Below are 18,074 nucleotides of genomic sequence, written 5' to 3'. Positions count from 1 at the left end.
ATTACAAAATGGGTTCAACTTTGTCGTCTTTTGATTCTGCAATTTTGTATGCACAGTTTCTGTAATCAAAATCAGATTTGTGCACAAAGCCCTATTTCCCTGAAAACAATGGGAACAAACAGCAGCAGGCAGTTTCCTTGCTCACAATTTCTAAGTCTGGTCCTCCGGTCATTTCTGTGACCAAGGAGCTCTATCTCTGCTCCATGCTCACTGCTGCTTCTCTCGCCTTCAGATGGCTCTTTCTTGGCTTTATGCCTCTCTCTTACCCACATCCAGCTTGCCAAACAAATCCTTAGCCTCTGCATTTGCAACCATTCCCAGAGAATACCCCCAGACTACATGGCTTAGCCTTGCTCAGGCCTTGTCTACACTACAAAATTAAGTTGACCTAAGTTAGGTCGACATAATGCCACCACAGTAGTTACTGTGATTTTTCATGTCCACACTAGCTTTTTCTCTTGGTGGTGCATGTCCTCACCAGGAGCACTTCCACCGATGTGACCAACAGCATGGGGCATTGAGTTGTGAATGTAGTGATTGTAATTGCTGCTAAGAATGGGGTTATATGGGAAACAGACACTTCGAACTAGAGACCATAGAAAGGTCAGGATATCATGTAGCATGTGCCCCGGGAAGGTTCAAGGGATGGAGTAGCTTAATACCTGGGCAAGCAAGGTGGAAGACAAGAAGTTACAAAAATTATTTCCTAAGCTGTTAGAGGAAATGTTAGTAAATGGTTCTGACCCAAATATGCTGCCCTCAGTTGCATCTAAACTGAGAGTTTTGGTCATGGCAAGAGTCAGATTGCGAGTGGCCTTTGTACAGACAGCTCAGATGATTGCCAAACTCTTATGTAGTTATGTAAGGGCCTCCTGAAGTAGCAGTCCCTGCATTTAAAATGGGGTAAGGCGGAGTCAGAGCTAGGGCCTTGCCCCACTCACTCCATGACGCTCTGCAGAGCAAGGAGTATTCATCCGGGGAAGTAATTTTCTCCTTCTTAATGGATATGGCAGATTGCTTACCCCCTTGTGTGCATGGAACAGCCCCAAACTTTGCCTGTCCTCCTCCTGGGATAGACAATTCCATGCCTTCTCCTACATATAGCTGCAACATAAATGCCACAAGAATAGTGCCAAAGACTTCAGTGATTCATGAACTATTCTTTGTTACTGTCATTGGGTTGTGTGGATATAATTGAGAGACATAAAGTGTCCTCTAGTAAAGAGGGCCTGAGCTGCAAAATTCAGAGTTGGAGTTCAAGGGTGCTTAATTCCCTAGTTTTTGTCAGACCCATAGTGCCTTTTAGTGTCCTTATTGTAAGAAACATTTCCATTAAATTTCTGTACAATTCCCATTAATGCTAATGCAGGTAATGTACTCTCCTGACAAGGAGTTCCCTAGGTATTCGTTCTAATCAAATATTTAAAAATTTAAATACCTTTGTGAGTACCCTCAAATTGGAACGATGAAGAGTGCAGAAATGAGCCACAGCATACTCCAACAAAGCCCCAAAGATGAAACTAAAACAAATACCAAGGTATACATCAATTGCCTTTATGAAGCAATTAGCATTAGGAAGTGAAGTCCTGGCTCCCATCATGAGAGTTGTCATGGTAAGCACTGTTGTGACACCTGCGGAACACAAGGAATGAGGTAAAAAGTGGTGTGTGTTATGGCATTCTATGCAGCATTTGGAATAGCTGCAAATGTGTTTTCTGAGCTTTATGGTTAATGTGAGCTGTTCAGTGTGTGCAACCACATTTCCACATTTACTGCTGGATGTTCTGGAAATAAGACTTTTAAATATATTTAAAGATTTTGAATCCACTTCTTTTAAAAAAAAAAGAGAACAAGGTTAATAATTCAGAGAGTCTGTAAACTAAAATGAGAGGAACTTAAATGACTCATGCTGTACACTTGTGATTATTACGGTACTATGCAAATGGTCTGGATATTCCCTGACTACAAAGATGGTTCACAATGATTTTTTTATAACCACAATGTAATTATCTTGCATCTCTGCTGCATAGCATTCACATGAAAGTAGGTACAGTGAGCATTTCTATGAATTTACACACACAGTGCCAACACTACTCTATTCAACTGTGTTCACTCTGTATGGACACCTTTCCTTCTTACAAATCCAGAAGCATGAAGCTATATATTTTGTAATTATTTCTTCTCTGCTCGGAACATTTCAGTCTTGTGGCAGCTGTTTCTTCTTCTTCCCAACTCCACATCTCTCTCTCTCTCATTTAAAATGAGTTATTTTAATCTCTTACAGTACTTTCTCTTCCTTTATTCTTGTGTTAATTAGTATGTATTGTTCATCCTCACAAATACCTCATAATTCTTTCTTGTGTGCAACACGTTGTACTTGAATGCTTTGAAGTGAGTTAAGGAATGACTGAATGTTCTTTGTGCTTCTCTGCCATCTAGACTCCCTATGGCTTCCCAGGACATTTTCCTTGTTAGATAATACACAGAAATAAAAATCCAAGGGGAATCTACATGATGTATGGCAAACCGAAGAAGTAATTGCATAAAATACAGAAGTCTTCGCAACTTCTAGAAATGAATGCTATGTACCGTGCAACAAAGAACACCTTTTATTGTTTCAGCCTCTGTTTTGTTTTTTTCAGTTACTCACCTATGCAGATTCTGGCTGGAACTGATGATTGGCTTATCCAGAATGATACCCAGGAGAGTACAACTAGCAAGATGGATGGTACATATGTCTCTAGTATGAAATACAAGATGTTCCTCTTGAGCTCAAAATGGAATATTAACTTTGGATAGCGTCCTGTGAAAAGAGGAACAAACAACCTTGGAAACAAACAATTACTCGGTATAAGGTAATGTTAGATGGTGCCACTTACCACAATTTCTTGTAAATGTCAAATTTTAGACATTAAAAATGTTTTTTTCTAAGTTTGTCTTGCACACTTCCCAACAAATCTGTTAACTTTCCATTTCTGATACTTTGGAAGTAAAAGCTCTAATTGGGTCCAAATTGGTAAACAAATATTGTAATTCTTGTCAATTTTGTTTTGCTAAAATTCCAGTATAGAGAGGAGAGCCTTTCTTAAAGTAAACCTATACTCAATATATGTGAGATTCACCCATTCTATACACTAAACCTGAGCAAATAGGTTTTGTGCTAGGTATTAAATTGGGGTAAGTGGAGTAAGAGGACGGAACAAAACTCCTAATCTATGAGGAAACCAATTAACTAAATCCAGGGGTGAAAGTAACTTAAAGGATTTACCAGTACGCTGGAGTCCTGAGTGGGGGCAGGGCCTCAACCAGAAGAGGTGTGGCCTCAACTAGAAGGGGCAGGGCCTTTCAAGATTTAAAGACCCTGGGGCTCCGGCTGTGGCTGGGAGCCTCAGGGCCTTTAAATCCCCCCACAGCTGCCAGCTGCAGAGGCAGCTGGGAGCCCCGGGGATCAGGGGCGAATTAAAGGGCCTGGGGCTCCAGCTGCCATGGAGCTCCGGGCCCTTTAAATCACCGGGGGAGCCCTGCCGCTCCTACCCCAAGGTGGCAGGGCTCCGACAGTGATTTAAAGGGCCCGGGCTCTGGCTGCTGCGGGGTAGCAGCGGCAGAGCTCTGGCAATGATTTAAGGGGCCCCGGGCTCCCCACAACGGCCTTTAAATCACCGCCAGAGAAGCCGGTCCAGTCCAGCGCAGCCGGTACGTCGTTTCGGCTTACTTTCACCTCTGACTAAATCAATCTACTTTATCACAAGGAAACCTTAAGAATCTGACTTTTGGAAACATATTTAAATGTAGTGTGGCAAGGCACCTTCTCGGTCTCACCAGCCTTAGCTGTTTTTGGCCTTGCTGAGATGGACTTAGGTAAAAACAGTCCTTCTTGGCTGCACAGGGGCAGTCCGTTCCTTCTCTCAGCCAGTCTTTTGGGCTTGTTTTTCTCCCTTATCGGAAGGAATACAGCCTCCCCTCCTGGTGAGTCTTGCTGCTTCTAGCCTACTGGCAGCGTGACTCTCTTTCTCTCTCTCTCCCCAAACAGGGGAGGGTTTTAAAAGGTCTCAGGCAGCCCTTAGTTGGAATCAGCTGATCCTAATTGACCCCAGGTAACCCCTTCTCAGCTGAACCTGATTGACCTGTAGTCACCCCTCCTCAGTTGATAGGGAGGAGAGCCTTTTAATTTTCTGGGACTGCAAGAATTTTTAATGAATCTGTAAACTCAAGGGCTGTACCGTACGACTGGAGAATTGCTAACATAGTTCCTATCTTTAAGAAAGGGAAAAAAAGGTGATCCGAGTAATTATGGGCCTGTCAGTTTGATATCTGTAGTATGCAAGGTCTGGGAAAAATTTTTGAAGGAGAAAGTAGTTAAGCACATTGAGGTCAATGGTAATTGGGACAAAATACAACATGGTTTTATAAAAGGTAGATCGTGCCAAACCAATCTGATCTCCTTCTTTGAGAAGGTAACAGATTTTTTAGACAAAGGAAATGCAGTGGATCTAATTTACCTCGATTTCAGTAAGGCATTGATACGGTTCCACAAGGGGAATTATTAGTTAAATTGGAAAAGATGGGAATCAATATGAAAATTGAAAGGTGGATAAGGAACTGGTTAAACGGGTCATACTGAAAGGTGAACTGTCAGGCTGGAAGGAGGTTACTAGTGGAGTTCCTCAGGGATTGGTTTTGGGATCAATCTTGTATAATCTTTTTATTACTGACCTTGGCACAAAAAGCAGGAATGTGCTAATAAAATTTGCAGGTGACTCAAAGCTGAGAGGTATTGCTAACACAGAGAAGGACCAGGATATCATACAAGAATATCTGGATGACCTTGTAAACTGGAGTAATAGTAATAGGATGAAATTTAATAGTGAAAAGTGCAAGGTCATGCATTTAGGGATTAATAACAAGAATTTTGATTATAAATTGGGAACACATCAGTTGGAAGTAACAGAGGAGGAGAAGGACCTTGGAGTATAGGTTGATCACAAGATGACTATGAGCCGCCAATGTAATATGGCCGTTAAAAAAGCTAATGCGATTATAGGATGCATCAGGCGAGGTATTTCCAGTAGAGATAAGAATGTGTTAGTACTGTTATACAAGTCACTGGTGAGACCTCATCTGGAATACTGTGTGTAGTTCTGGTCTCTCATATTTAAGAAGGATGAATTCAAACTGGAACAGGTACAGAGAAGGGCTACTAGGATGATCCGAAGAATGGAAAACCTGTCTTATGAAAGGAGACTCAAAGAGCTTGGCTTGTTTAGCCTAACCAAAAGAAGGTTGAGGGGGGATATGATTGCTCTTTATAAATATATCAGAGGGATAAATATTAGGGAGGGAGAGGAATTATTTAAGCTTAGTACCAATGTGGACACAAGAACAAATGGATATAAACTGGACACTAGGAAGTTTAGACTTGAAATTAGATGAAGGTTTCTAACCATTAGAGGAGTGAAGTTCTGGAACAGCCTTCCAAGGGGAGTAGTGGGGGCAAAAGACATATCTGGCTTCAAGACTAAGCTTGATAAGTTCATGGAGGGGATGATATGATGGGATAGCCTAATTTTGGCAATTAATTGATCTTTGATTATTAGGAGGTAAATATGCCCAATGGTCTGTGATGGGATGTTAGATGGGGTGGGATCTGAGTTACTACAAAGAATTCTTTTCTGGGTGCTGGCTGGTGAGTCTTGCCCACATGCTCAGGGTTTAACTGATCGCCATATTTGGGGTTGGGAAGGAATTTTCCTCCAGGAAAGATTGGCAGAAGCCCTGGAGGTTTTTCGCCTTCCTCTGCAGCGTGGGGCATGGGTCACTTGCTGGAGGATTCTCTGCACTTTGAGGTCTTTAAACCATGATTTGAGGACTCAATAACTCAGACATAGGTTAGAGGTTTGTTACAGGAGTGGGTTGGTTAGATTCTGTGGCCTGCATTGAGCAGGAGGTCAGACTAGATGACCATAATGGTCCTTTCTGACCTTAAGTCTGAGTCTATGAGACTGAGGAGAGATCTGAGCCATTAGCGATTATTTTGAAAAGTCATGGAAGATGGGTAAAATTCCAGGGGGCTGGAAAAGGGTACATATAGTGCCAATCTATAAAAAGGGGAATAAGGACAACCCAAGGAATTACAGACTAGTCAGCTGAACTTCAGTACCTAAAAAGATAATGGAGCAAATAATTAAGCCATCCATTTCCAGACGTCTAGAAGATAATAGGGTGATAAATAACAGTCAGCATGTATTTGTCAAGAATAAATCATGTCTAACCAAACTAATAACTTTTTTTGACAGAGTAACAAGTCTTGTGGATGGAGACGTGGAGCAGAAGATCTGGTATATCTTGACTTTAGTAAGGCTTTTGATACTGTCTCATATGACCTTGTCATAAACAAACTAGGGAAATACAACCTAGATGGAGCTACTATAAGGTGGGTTCATAACTGGTTGGAAAACCATTCCCAGAGAGTAGTTATCAGTGGTTCATGGTCAAGATGGAAGGGCATATATCAAGAGGGGGCCCACAGAGATCAGTTCTGTGTCCAATTCTGTTCAATATCTTCATCAATGATTTAGACAATGGCATACAAAGTACACTTATAAACCTCCCAAGATGGGAGGAGTTGCAAGTGCTTTGGAGGATAGAATTAAAATTCAGAATGATCTGGACAAACTGGAGAAATGGTCTGAAGTAAATATGATGAAATGCATACTATTCCACTTAGGAAGGAACAATCAGTTGCATGCATACAAAATGGGAAATGACTGCCTACGAAGGAGTACTGTGGAAAGGGATCTGGGGGTTATAATGGATCACAATTTAAATATGAGTCAGCAGTGTAACACTGTTGCAAAAAAAAGCAAACATCATTCTGGGATGTATTAGCAGGAGTGTTGTAAGCAAGACATGAAATAATTCCTTAGCTCTACTCTGCGCTGATTAGGCCTCAACTGGAATATTGTGTCTCATTCTGGGTGCCACATTTCAGGAAAGATGTGGGCAAATTGGAGAAAGTACAGAGAAGAGCAACAAAAATTATTAAAGATCTAGAAAACATGACCTGTGAAGGAACATTGAAAAAATTGGATTTGTCTAATCTGGAGAAGAGAAGAATGAGGGGGACATAACAGTTTTGAAGTATATAAAAGGTTGTTACCAGGAGGGAGAAAAATTGTTCTGTTTAACCTCTGAGAATAGGACAAGAGGTAATGGGCTAAAATTGCAGCAAAGGCATTAGGAAAAACTTCCTAACTGTCAGGGAGGTTAAACACTGGAATAAATTGCCTAGGGAGGTTGTGGAATCTCCATCATTGGAGATTTTTAAGAGCAGGTTAGACAAACACCTGTCAGGGTTGGTCTAGATAATACTTAGTCCTGCACTGAGTGCAGGGGACTGTACTAGAAGAGCTCTTGCGGTCCCTTCCAGTCCTATGTTTCTATGACTTGCACAAGGATCTGAACCTTGGAGCCAAATGAAGACTTGGCATAAGTAGTGGAATTACACACCCTTATGCTAAGTCTGAATTTGGTCCTTCATAGTCCCAGATTCCTAAGTGAGCTTTTGTATGTCTGTGCAATTAAAGTTCAGGATGTGAATTTGCTTTTACCTTATGTTCCCGCTAGGCTATAATGCATGAAAATAAAGAAACAATCTGATTTTTATTAACATAACTGGATCTACAATTAATGTTCAGTACATACTTTATTTTGAAGGTTACAAAATGATGATCTGTAACTTTTTTAAAAATTCAAATTTTTCCAAACTCTGTGAGGGTGAAATTCAGGTATTCACTATAGTCAGTTGGCTTGAACTATTTTTATTTAACTAAGTGAAGTTACATGCTTGTTTCTAATATGGTGTGCCATGAGTCATGACTATGCTTTATAAATATGGATGCACTTTAGCGGTAAGCCACAACAGCAATATCTGCATTAATAGGCTATTTGTGCATCCCTCAGGTGCATTGTGAAGTATGAGGTTGAGAGGACTTTTTAACAGCATGAAGTGCAACCACAGCCTACGAATGCACACATAGGTCTGTCTTATTGCTACCAGACTAGAATATGGCTGCTTACATTTAAATGTTTACAATATTTTTAAAATTACATACATAAAACTAGTCTAAAGAAAGTTATTAAGGTTACAAAGAGCTTGGCTACATTAGAAACTATCCCGGCTTTAACTATGCCGGGATAGTTGAGAGTTCAGCCTCCTTACTGAGGTCAGTTATATAGTACCATTGGAGATTTATACAGGTAGTAGCTATTCTCACAGGGAAAAGAAAATTATACTGACATAAATCTCCTTTACACCAATATAACTGCACTTATACTAGGGTTTTTGCCAACATAACTACATATCTTTAAAAAACACTTCCTTAACCAAAAGAGTTATTCCAGTAAAATTTTCAAGTGTAGATCAGGCCGAAGTCAAGCATTCAAAAGTTTAAAAATGTCAAATGCACAGGAAACTGTAAAACACTAACAGGGCCGGCTCTGGCTTTTTTGCCGCCCCAAGCCAAAGAAAAGCGGGGGAGGGCGCAGCCAGAGCGGCAAAGCGGCGGGGGAGGAAACAACCCCCCCCTCCAAAAAAGGCGCGGCTGGAGCGGCAAAGTGTGTGTGTGTAGGGGGAGGAACGGCGCGGCCGGCAAAGCAGGGGAAAAAAACAAAACAAAAAAACCCTACAGGGTGGCCGGAGCCAGGGTGCAGGGGGACTCCCTGTGCTGCAGAGTGCACACCCAGTCTAGTGCGGGGGAGAAGGAGGGAGCAGGGGGAGAGAGAGAAGTGGGGCGGCCAGGACTTCAGTGGGGCGCTCACCCCGCAGCCCTGACCGCCCCGCGGCCCCGACCGCCGTGCTGTCTGCTGGGAGTGCTCTGCGCCGCTCTGGTTGGCTGGGAGGGAAGGACGCGGGCTGCCCTGCCGAGTTTGCTGCAGGGTGCTCCCCTCCTCCACGCCCTACAGGGCAGCCGGATCGGGGAACCAAAAATAAAAATACCTGCTGTGCCACCCTAGCATTGGGTGGAATGCCTCCCCGTAGAATCTGCCGCCCCAAGCACGAGCTTGCTCCGCTGGTGCCTGGAGCCGTCCCTGAACACTAATTCTGCCCCTCTCTTCATCCATGTTGTGCATTAAACGAGGCAAAGGTGCTGGGGGAAAATGCTGTGTGATTATGTAATGACAGACTGTAACATAAAGCATTACAGTTGTACAGGCAACTGTAAATTTGGCGTTTTCTAACTTGATTTTGCAACCTATATAACATTCTTCTAAGCAATGTTTTGCATGCAATTTCCTAAGTTTTTTTTAAAAGGAAAAAGCTAAACACAAATTCTGTTTTTTTTAAAAAAAGGGAAAGTGGAGAGTTTTAAAACAGTTTATAACTCAGAATAGTCTACATAGCAAGCCTCAGTACCCAGGTCAACAGTCTTGGGCTTCTGCTGCGGCACTAAAAATAGCTGGGTAGACAATTGTGGCTCAGGCTGGAGCTCAGGCTCTGAAGACTCACACCATCCCTGGGCTTCAGAACCCAAGCTCCAGCCTGAGCTGCATGTCTACACGGTTATTTTTAGTGCTGCAGAACAAGCCTGAGTCTGTCACCCTGGGCTCTGAGACTCTCTGCCACTCACTGTGTAGACGTACCCTCAGTTAACCTGCATGGAATTTCATGGCACCAAGAAAAGGCACTCTTCTAGTCTGAAGGCTTTCTCCCTGCCAAATTTCAAAGACCTGCTGCATACAAGGAAACAATGGAGTGACACAGCTTTACAAAAAAGGTCAGAAGAATCTTCTATAATGGAAAGTACAGTTTTTGGCAATCTAATAAAACTGTTCTCCTGTGTAACTGAAAGGAGGAGATATGAGATATAGTGGCGGTGTTGTTTTCACAGCACAGTTAACTTGAGCTATTGAGTGTTGTCCCTAACATGAGTTCTGTCCATACCCACAAACCCATAACTCGAGAGTTGTGGTACTTTTAACTTGAATTGTCTGGCCTGAGAGGGGACAGAAGCTAAAGCTCAAGGTAGCACAATTTGTCAGCTGATAGCAATCACTCTGTGCAAATCAAGTGTTATTTTGCAGTGGCTCTCACTCAAGCCAGGCTAACTCGAGAGGAGTAATTCAAGTATGAATCACTCAAGCTAACTCTGTAGTGAAAACATAGCCTTAGACTCCCTTACATTGTTTGCATTCCCCATACTTATTTAGATACCTTGCATATACTTACATTCTTAATATTGTTACATGAAAAAAAACAGGTGTAACATACACAGTGAGGAGCAGAAGGTGTAAGTAAAAATGGTTCTTACTCAACATAGCATGTGCCTTTTCTGGCTCAGTGGCATATACCAATATAGACTCATCTGTGCAATGGTAAAGCAGGTGTAAAGTCTAAGGAAGTCTGAGTGTAAGGAGATCTGGCTTACCTCATTTTATAATTTGTCTCTGTATTTGGCTTTTGGAGTCCAAAGCCATATGCTAGTCTCCAACAGTGATTCTGATTCTTCAAAGAGACATCACTATCATAACCATGGTTTTATCAGTACGGAATGTCACTGCACCACATGAGAAATATACCTAAGATTAAATAAACAGGTTTCCTTCTCAAGCTATAACATTTCTCTTTGGCAGTTGATAATCATCCTGTATATCCAATTGTATAAAAAAGTTCTGGTCTATAACTGAAATCCTTACTGTGCATACTTCTGGCTGATGAGGACATACACCTAGAACAACTTCTCCCACATCTTTGCCCCCAACAATCAGTGGCAGTGGGAGGAGCTTGTAGAGGGAACCATTCTGCAGGATGCTGCTTTTAGCTTTCTGCATTCCCTTTCTCATTTCTGCTCAGTGTAAGTGGAGGGGAGCGTCTGGCCTATGGCTATTTCCTGTATTCTTTCTGGTGAAATTTACTCATATAAAGAGCTCTGGGTAGCACTTTATCTAAAGATGCACTTTTGTTATCCCATGCAATTCCACAAAGAAGTGTGCATTCAGGCACAAAGAGCACAATCTGCTCTCCCCCATGAAATATGTATACAAACCCCTTGGGTGCCAGTTAAGATGTATGGTGTACATCCTGCACAAAGGCATTAATATGGTTTAGCCGTGCATCACTTGCTTCTCCTCTTGTGCCTTATAAGGTGTTGCTTTTTGCTTAAATGAGGGCACAAGAAGAGTTAAATAACATTTGAAAGGGTGCCTCAAACATAGCTGACTACAGAAAATTATACCTTGCAGTATGTGACCAAAATGTGCTATTGCTGTTTAGGATGAAGATCACCCTTCTTGAATAAATGAAATTGAAATTGGAGAAGGAGTAGTTTCTCCATTCCTCTTCCTGGCTACTGGGTTGTGAGACTGCAATGCAGCTCCTCTATGGCTGTTGTTCCAGCTATTGTCCAGAATAGCAATCACTACCGCTCTGTATCTCCTATGCAGAGATTCTGGTCCATTTGATGTGCATAATACATGGATCTGCTCTCAAACCTCTCATTTAACAGTGGGTGTGTGTGTGTTTGTACTTTCTCCATGCAAGGCATGTAATAATTCCAGAGACTTCCCTCCGCCTATGCCATCCACTGCCACTCTATCCATGGTTCCCCAGAGACCCTCTCTGGCCTTAAATAGTACCTACCAAAAGTTTTGCACTGCCTCTCTGCCCCAAGAAGAATCAATGATGATTTTCATTCCAAACCAAAGAACATAATTGTAGAGAAATACAGCTCCTGTTTATCTAGACATTGTTACTTTGGAGTTCTGTTTTAAGAAGAATACTGAATACACTGTGGCCTACATTTTCAAACATGTCCACTCACTTTGGATGTCTGAGACATGCAGGGCCTGCTTTTCAGAGGTGCTCAGCATCTATATTTCCTATTGAAGCCCATTGGAATTGTAGGTGGTCAGCCCATCTGTAAAGTTAGGCCCTATGTATCTCAGGTCGAGCACTCAATGTTGAAGCCACCCTAAGTTAATGGACAATGGAAAGTGGAGGCCTTTGACTTTCCCCCCACACATCATTACACATGTACTTTGGCTATGCTGAGGTATGGTTGCAACATGCTTTCACACTTAGTTTAACTGTGCTGTTGTTGAGATCTGCATGGATCTTTTACGAAGTTGTTTCTTTAGTAGCCAGTCTACTGGATCATAAGAAGCAGTATGGTGTGGAAACACTAAGGTCCAGGTTAAAAAGAGCCTGACTTTCCCCACATTGACTTTCTCCTCATGGGCAACCCCAGACCCCTATGCTGCCAGCTGAAAGACATCATCCTCTTCACAGCAGTGGTGTGGGCCTGTATCTCCAATAGAGCAACAAGAGCATCCACTCTTTCAGTGGTTAGTCAAAGTGAAAACAGCCATAGAGCAATGGGAGAGAGCACACATCTAACTCATTCAGTGGAGAGACCTAATAACTGTTGCTTCCCCTGTGGCCACCAATGCTTCAGCTTTGCCTTCTGCCCTGTTTATATGTGGGGCATTGGATGTTAGGATTGCAGGACCAGGTACAGACTCCGGGGCCGATTCTGTAGGTGCAACCGGCTATAGTCCGTAACTGATGTAGATCTGTGTGAATATTTTATTAAACACGTGCTTGTGCGTCCTAACCCTCAACATCTCCCCACCCAAACCAGCTAATGATAGCTGAACATGGTACTTATGTGAAATTTCAAATGTACCTATATTTAACATTTTAAAGCAGAATTGGATTTCTTCACCAGCTTCAACGATCTCTACTCTAGTTTTAAACAATTTTACATTTTACAATTTCATTCCTTGTGTTTTCTAGATGAGGAAGGACAGCTGGTATATGGGTACAGTAGGTATCAAACAAGCTTTCTCTTCTATGCCCTTGTTTGTTATTCTTGAATGTAAGAGATGTCTCTAGTCAATTAAAATAATATACTATCTAAATTAGAATAATAAAACCAGATTATGTCAAAAAGGCTAGAAATATAAATCCACCCTTCAGGTCTGATCTGGCAAACATTTTCACACATGCTTCACTTTACTCACATGATGATGCTCACAGAACTCAATGAGCCTATTCACATCCTCAAAGGTAAGCATGTGCATGTTTGCAGATTTGGGACTTTAGCTAAGAAGGATTGACCAAAAATCTAGTAAGTGACTGTAGCTCAGAATTTTCCTATTTCCAAAATTAAGCTACACTCTACTCAGACAATAATGAAAAGTAAACGGCAATGCTATTAACGTGCTCTTGGACTGGTTTATGTAATTTGCTTTTGTTGCTTGATTTACAAATAGTTTTCCAACACTTCATGTTTTGCCACTCTTTTTCCTTCTCTTGGGGAAAGCTTTTTGTGTGACAGGCTTATAGATTGATCTCCTCTTTAACTGCAAGATTCTAATCTCAGCTTTGCCAATGACTGTCTCAGTTTATCATTTGTAAGAAGAATTATACACTGCTTTTTGCCTAGTCTCACAGAAGCCTTTAAGGCACAAATAATATTTATAAGATACTTTCAAATATATGTTTGTAAAAAGCTAAATAATTATTACCTTTGGTTTCTGTATGCTCTTTTTATTAATACTGTATATATGCATCTACAATCATTCTTTTTGCCTCTAATTTTTTTAATAGAGGATAGAGAATACATTGCAATGCTTCCATGAAACATTGTAGGAAAACTGAACAGCCTCTGTATTTAACACCATATTCATAAAGGTTTACAAGAGAATTAAGAGGGTTATGGTATTATTTCATAAGCTTTGCTGTTAGAAATGTACTGCATAGCACTTCATATTGCTCTGTTCTTAAACAGAAGAATCCCAAGTACAATTAGGTATGGGAAATTCTAATAAATATAAGCTGTATTTGTTAAAGTACAGTAAAATAGACTTTGACTTTGCAAATGTGTTTAATGTTCTATAGCTAACACTGAACCCAGGGGGAAAGGGTCCACAAGAGATACTAAGGGAAAAGAACTCGTCTGTCCATGTGACTGTGCCTCTAGCTGCATTTCACTTAAGTGGGAAACTGCCCTTATTCCATTTGAGGAAAAACAATGGAATCCATTTTGCGCTTCTGATACAGTTTGGGCCCTCCCTACGTGCGATAGGGGAAGGTGGTAAGTATTAAACAGATTTCTTTTTTTTGGAATGGTGAGCAGGTCCTGCTTCGCTTCTGGGCAGAACAGCACTAAAGGATTATTCTCCTTTGACTGAGCCTGATGCGGTTTAGCTAGGGGCTGTGGAAGGGAGGAAGGGAAACAGATGCCAGTTATATAAGTAGCAAGACTCTTTGTGATCATGAAGCCTGCTATTCTGTGTTTCATCTCTATTTTGATGTCCATTTAGAGGACTTTGATGCTTTAACCTGAGTTAATATTTCAGGTTATATCATAGTGTTTCCTTCTGTGCTGTGTTATTCAAGAATAAAATCCAAACAGTGCAGTAGAGGAAAGAAGTTGCAATTTGTGTGCAACTGAGGGTTAGGAAAGCATATGCCAGAGTCCGGAATTACAATGTAAATGGGTGCATTAGGAGTCATTACATAAAGAAAATCCTTATGGTTGGAATGGTAGGTTGTGCATAAGACAAATAGTATTTAATATGTGATACAGCATGGCCAGAGGGCAGCAGGAGAAGGTTAGAAGGGAGCCTTATTCCCTGTAAGGGGAAGAAAGTTTGCTATAGATTAATTAGAGCACCTGATGCCAATTAGAGCACCTGAAGCCTATTAGAGCACCTGCAGTCAGTCACATGATAAAAACTCATGCTTCAATCAGACAGTTAGGGAGTAGGAGCAGAAAGGATTGGTATTGGAGTAGAAAGAATTGGTGTTGAAGCAGAGGACAGTTTGGAGAAGTGCTGTAGTGGGCTAAGAAGTCCTAGACCCTAGGTAAGGGGCACCTGGCTTGTGCAGAGGGAGGGCAGGAAGCCCCCACAACAAGCTGAAAGGCAGGAGAGGGAAGTAGCCCAGGGGAAGGAACCGTCAGTTCAAGTGGTTCACCACTATCCTCAGGGCCCCTGGGCTGGGACCTGGAGTAGAGAGCGGGCCCAAGTCCCTCCCTTTCCACTCCCCTCCTCTAGGACACTAGTGGGGCAATTAATATTCCAATTTAGGGGCAAGAAATGGTGCCCTGAAACCCCCCCCCCCCAAAGAAAAGAAAGCGCAAGACCCATCATAATAGTGCCGGCAATTTGCCACAAATATGTATCATAAAACAGGAACAAAGAAGAGTCAACGAATAACTCAAGGAGGATAAAGCATGTCTGATAGCTCTTCTTCCCTTTGAAAGATCCTTTGGCATCTCCAGAACAGTCACCATAACTTATACAGTCAAAAAGTCTGTATAGCTAAAGAAATATTTTCCACAGCTTTGTTCTATGATGAATCAGAGTTGCAGAAGTCCTATGGAACTTCTTAAATGATAATTATAGTACCCTAGATATCTTAGGTAGAGTAACTCACAGTTTTGCTTATTCAGGGTTCTGCTTATCAAGGTTTGACTGAAACTGCCAAAACCAAATAGCTGTTGTTTAACTTACAAGCCCTAGTGGCAAAGTCTGCATTTCTTGTAAGTTGTACAAGACTTTAACACTGTGGGATAAATATTGGTTTATGTTTTCAGAAGTGACTAGTGATTTTTCGCTTGCCCAGTTAAAGAAACCTGAAAGATATCTGATGTTCAGAGGCCAAATTATTTAAGGTGTCTTAAGATGAGCACTCAAAATCACTAGTTACTTTTGAAAAATTAGATGCATATCTTTTAGAATTCCCTGTCATGTGAATGTTTCATGTTACAACCTCATTGTTACATTAAACACTTTTCCTCCTTCTCTCCCCCATGTATTCCGTATCGCATACAACATAAGCTTCAGCTAAGAGCTGCATGAGCAGAACTTTGCCTGAAATCAGCTTCTTCAAATTGTATGTGACTTTCCGAGATGTTACCACAGAAGTCCAATAACTGTAAACATTTGAACAGTTCAGTGCATTTTCTAAGAGGCTACAAATTCCCTAAAGAATATCACACAAGCCATATAGCTTACATGAATGAAATTGGATGAGATTTTTCATTTTTGCAAATACTAAAAGAAAGGCAAATTGGTTAGTTTCTTCACGCCGTTCTACTTTCATCCCCACATTCTGAACTTCAAGAGGAAAGTTCTCAAAGGGAGTTCCTACCTGTTTCATAGACTGCTTCAGATACTGAAGTAAAATGATCTTCTACTGTATATTGTGCCAACCGGAGTGTCTCCAAGCCTCGAACTGAATCATTTCCTCTGGTCCAGTAAAACTGTACATCATTGATATTATAGCCCCCTGTAATTATAGACAAACCAACCAATGAACATTTTTGTTAAATATAATAAATAGTTTGTGTAGAACATGTTTGTCTATGATCCTTTGTCATTTGTAAAAAAAAGTAAAATTGGATTATAAATAATGCGATTGTATGACAAAATTTGAAAATTTAATCTGAGTGCCCGGTCTCAAAAGAAATACTATAGGTGGTGTAGAAAAATAAAAGCTGGTGTAAACTGACAAATAAAAGGATTAGTTGTATAGGACATTTAAAGGCAAAGCCCATCAAGTCTGACAGGAGAGGGGAATATTGAGTTCACTGCAAAGTGACGTTCACACTGATGTCCAAAATAGCTTTGAGTCACTTCAAAAAATGCAGATGTTCATAATTCCAGGTTTCATCTAACTTTATGAACTGGCAGTGGATAAAAACAATTCTTGAAGCCTGAGAAAGTTGTGAGCAAGCACACTGCAGAAAGGAGGCTTTTATTTTCTTTAATAGTCCCCATTTTTTGGAAAGGCAAATAGTTCTATCTGAGCAATTCACAGATTTAGAGCATATTTTGGTATCAAAATATATTCAAAATATGAATCTTATCCATTACCATTTATAAAGAACTTCAGGGGAGGGGAGGAGCTTTCATGAGTATCAGGCAAATTACATTTTGCATAGAAATATTACATTGTTTCCCCACTCTAACATTATTCTTAGGGTAGGGGCATGAGTTTCGTATATCACAACATGTTAGAGAAAGTTTGTATTGACAAAAGCTTTGAAACTGATAGGAACAAAACCACATTATTTTTCTTTAATTCTCTTGTCTCTTTAAATGACATTGAGTGGGAGGAGCTAACTTTTACATCCATACTAATGCCTCAATCCTGCAGACTTCTCATGTTCTTTATGCACTGTAAGTAGTCCCAACAAAGTTAATAGGATACTCACAATGCATAAAGTTAATCACATGAGTAGGTCTTTGCAGGAACTTTTCCAGGCCTAAAGGTTTTCAGGATCTCATAAGTAGATTTCCTTTCTCCTCAAAGTCTATGTTTTTTCCCTGATTCTCAAGAATAAGTGCAGGACCTTCACTGAACAGAAGTTGAAGAGCAAATTCCAAAAGGGAATAACTGTTCAAAGGTAGATCTAAAAGATGAATAACTATTTGCAAGTGAGATAGAGGCCTGTGTGGAAACATAGTAATGTGATTGGATACTTGCAGTGTCGATAAGGATTGAAATTGTAAACTCTTTGGGGCAAGGTCTATCTCTTACTATGTGCCTGTACAGTGTGTAGCACCACAAGGCCTCAATTGGGGTTGAGGCTTCTAGATGCTGCAGTAATATTAATAATAATTAATAATTTCATAGTCAATTGAAACTTGATTTTCTGGGAGATAAGTGACTGAGAAATTTCTCATTGTAGAATTATTAAAACTGGTTGAAAGTATTTGATTTCTAACCACAAAAAAAACCAAACTGTTCTTGTTGATATTTTTGTTATCATTTTTCAATCGGCTCTTATAATTAAATAGCAACATTATAAATGAAGGTAAGGTGTTTCATTACATAAGCCACTATTGCAATGTCCTCATATATTCATTATCTTGTAGTGTTATTTAAGTGTTTATATTCATAATAGTTTAACCAAAATTCCTAACATTTTATTTTAGTTCAAATATTTGCTTTATACTATAAATGTTATATATGTGTATAATACCCAGCAACCATATTTACAAGTGAACAATATCTAGAGAAGTAAAATATTATTCTTCTGCAAGTCAATGTTGCTTATCCAATA

General features: G+C 40.6%; 1 protein-coding gene across 9 annotated transcripts in view; it reads right to left on the bottom strand.

Annotated features, from left to right (window-relative positions):
• LOC120368704 (gamma-aminobutyric acid receptor subunit pi-like) overlaps positions 1-18,074 on the bottom strand; it is an 88,872-nt gene that overhangs the window by 5,928 nt on the left and 64,870 nt on the right. For 8 of the 9 annotated variants that reach the window (XM_039481116.1, XM_039481110.1, XM_039481111.1 and 5 more), the window contains 3 exons: positions 16,157-16,294; positions 2,651-2,803; positions 1,439-1,632 (listed from right to left, as the gene is read on the bottom strand). In XM_039481116.1, coding sequence (XP_039337050.1) covers positions 1,439-1,632; positions 2,651-2,803; positions 16,157-16,294 — 485 coding nt within the window. Of the gene's footprint in view, positions 1-1,022; positions 1,105-1,438; positions 1,633-2,650; positions 2,804-16,156; positions 16,295-18,074 lie in introns of all 9 variants that reach the window. The other variant, XM_039481118.1, reaches the window with a different exon arrangement.

Source organism: Mauremys reevesii, linkage group 7 (genome assembly GCF_016161935.1).
Source record: "Mauremys reevesii isolate NIE-2019 linkage group 7, ASM1616193v1, whole genome shotgun sequence".
NCBI classification, from domain to species: domain Eukaryota; kingdom Metazoa; phylum Chordata; order Testudines; family Geoemydidae; genus Mauremys; species Mauremys reevesii.
This window is presented reverse-complemented; position numbering and strand designations above follow the sequence as displayed.